General features: G+C 43.8%; 1 protein-coding gene across 1 annotated transcript; it reads right to left on the bottom strand.

Annotated features, from left to right (window-relative positions):
* LOC130025430 (olfactory receptor 52H1-like) lies at positions 1-939 on the bottom strand. The gene has a single exon (XM_056116380.1). It carries the CDS (start codon positions 937-939, stop codon positions 1-3), a length of 939 nt encoding a protein of 312 aa, XP_055972355.1.
* Between the last annotated feature and the right edge of the window lie 318 nt (positions 940-1,257).

Raw genomic sequence — 1,257 nt, forward strand, 5'->3', positions numbered from 1 at the left:
CTATTTCTTCTTCAAAGTGAAGAGGAGAATAAACTTTTCCTGGATCTGCTTGGTTTTCACTCCATAAACAACAGGATTTAGTGCAGGAGGTATCGCCACATAGAGATTTGCAAATAGGATGAGTACATTTCGAGGAACACTGTGCCCAAAACGGTGAGCAAGGATGGAAAAGAATGCAGGTGTGTAAAACATTAGAATGACACAGACATGGGAGCCACAGGTGCTGAGAGCCTTTTGGCGGGCACCCTGGGATGAGAGATGAAAGACAGCACGGAGAATAAAGGTGTAGGAAACAGCAATAAAGACAACATCTGAGATAACAGTCATAAGAGGCACAGCAAATCCATACCAGATGTTGATGGAGATGTCAGCAGTGGAAAGCCGAGCCACCCCTATATGCTCACAGTACGTGTGGGGGATGATGCGTGTCCCACAGAAGGGTAAGCGTTTCAGGAGAAAGACATCTGGCAAGATGACAGAGAAGCTCCTCACAATAATACTCACTACAATCTTGATGATGATCTGTGGAGTCAGGATGGTGGTGTATCTCAAGGGAAAGCAGATGGCCACATAGCGATCAAAAGCCATGGCCAACAGGATGGCTGAGTCCACTACAAAGCTGAAGTGGAGAAAGAACATCTGGGTGAGACAACCCGAGAAGGTTATTTCATGGAAGGCAAACCAGAGATTGCTGAGTAGTTTGGGGACTGTTGCAGTGGACAGAATTAGGTCTGTTGCAGCCAGCATAGCGAGGAAGAAGAACATGGGCTCATGGAGACTGTGCTCAACTGCAATGAGATAGAGGAGGATACAATTGCCCACAATAGCCACAACATAGATGACACAGAAAGGGATCCCAATCCAGATGTGGAACTTCTCCAGGCCAGGAATTCCAACAAGGGTAAATGTAGCAGGGTTGTAGCAGCTTAAATTATACATGGTCTCTTCTATCTGGGATCCAATGATTTTTTGAGCCCTGAGGACAAATCAACTGTCAGAATGGGTCATAAATAATAACACTTCAATTCTGTGCATGATGAATGCAATCATAAAATTCAAGGTTTCTATGTGCAATAACTTTCTGTTCCCTGATACATTTGCTCCCTTAGAATTGAGAGCTCTTTCCCCTTTGCCTTGGATGCTGATAGTCCTCTTTCATTTATTTTTTTTTCTGTTTTCTTATTTTTTCTTGGTCTTCAGGACACAACCAGGATTACTTGACAATTGCAAAGTGTTACTCTTGGTTCTTCACTGAGG

The sequence above is a fragment of the Sorex fumeus genome, unplaced genomic scaffold, assembly GCF_029834395.1.
Source record: "Sorex fumeus unplaced genomic scaffold, SorFum_2.1 ptg000030l, whole genome shotgun sequence".
NCBI classification, from domain to species: domain Eukaryota; kingdom Metazoa; phylum Chordata; class Mammalia; order Eulipotyphla; family Soricidae; genus Sorex; species Sorex fumeus.

Excerpts from the sequence above, each read along its gene's own strand:
- LOC130025430 (XM_056116380.1), bottom strand. The coding sequence starts at position 939 with ATGTATAATTTAAGCTGCTACAACCCTGCTACATTTACCCTTGTTGGA.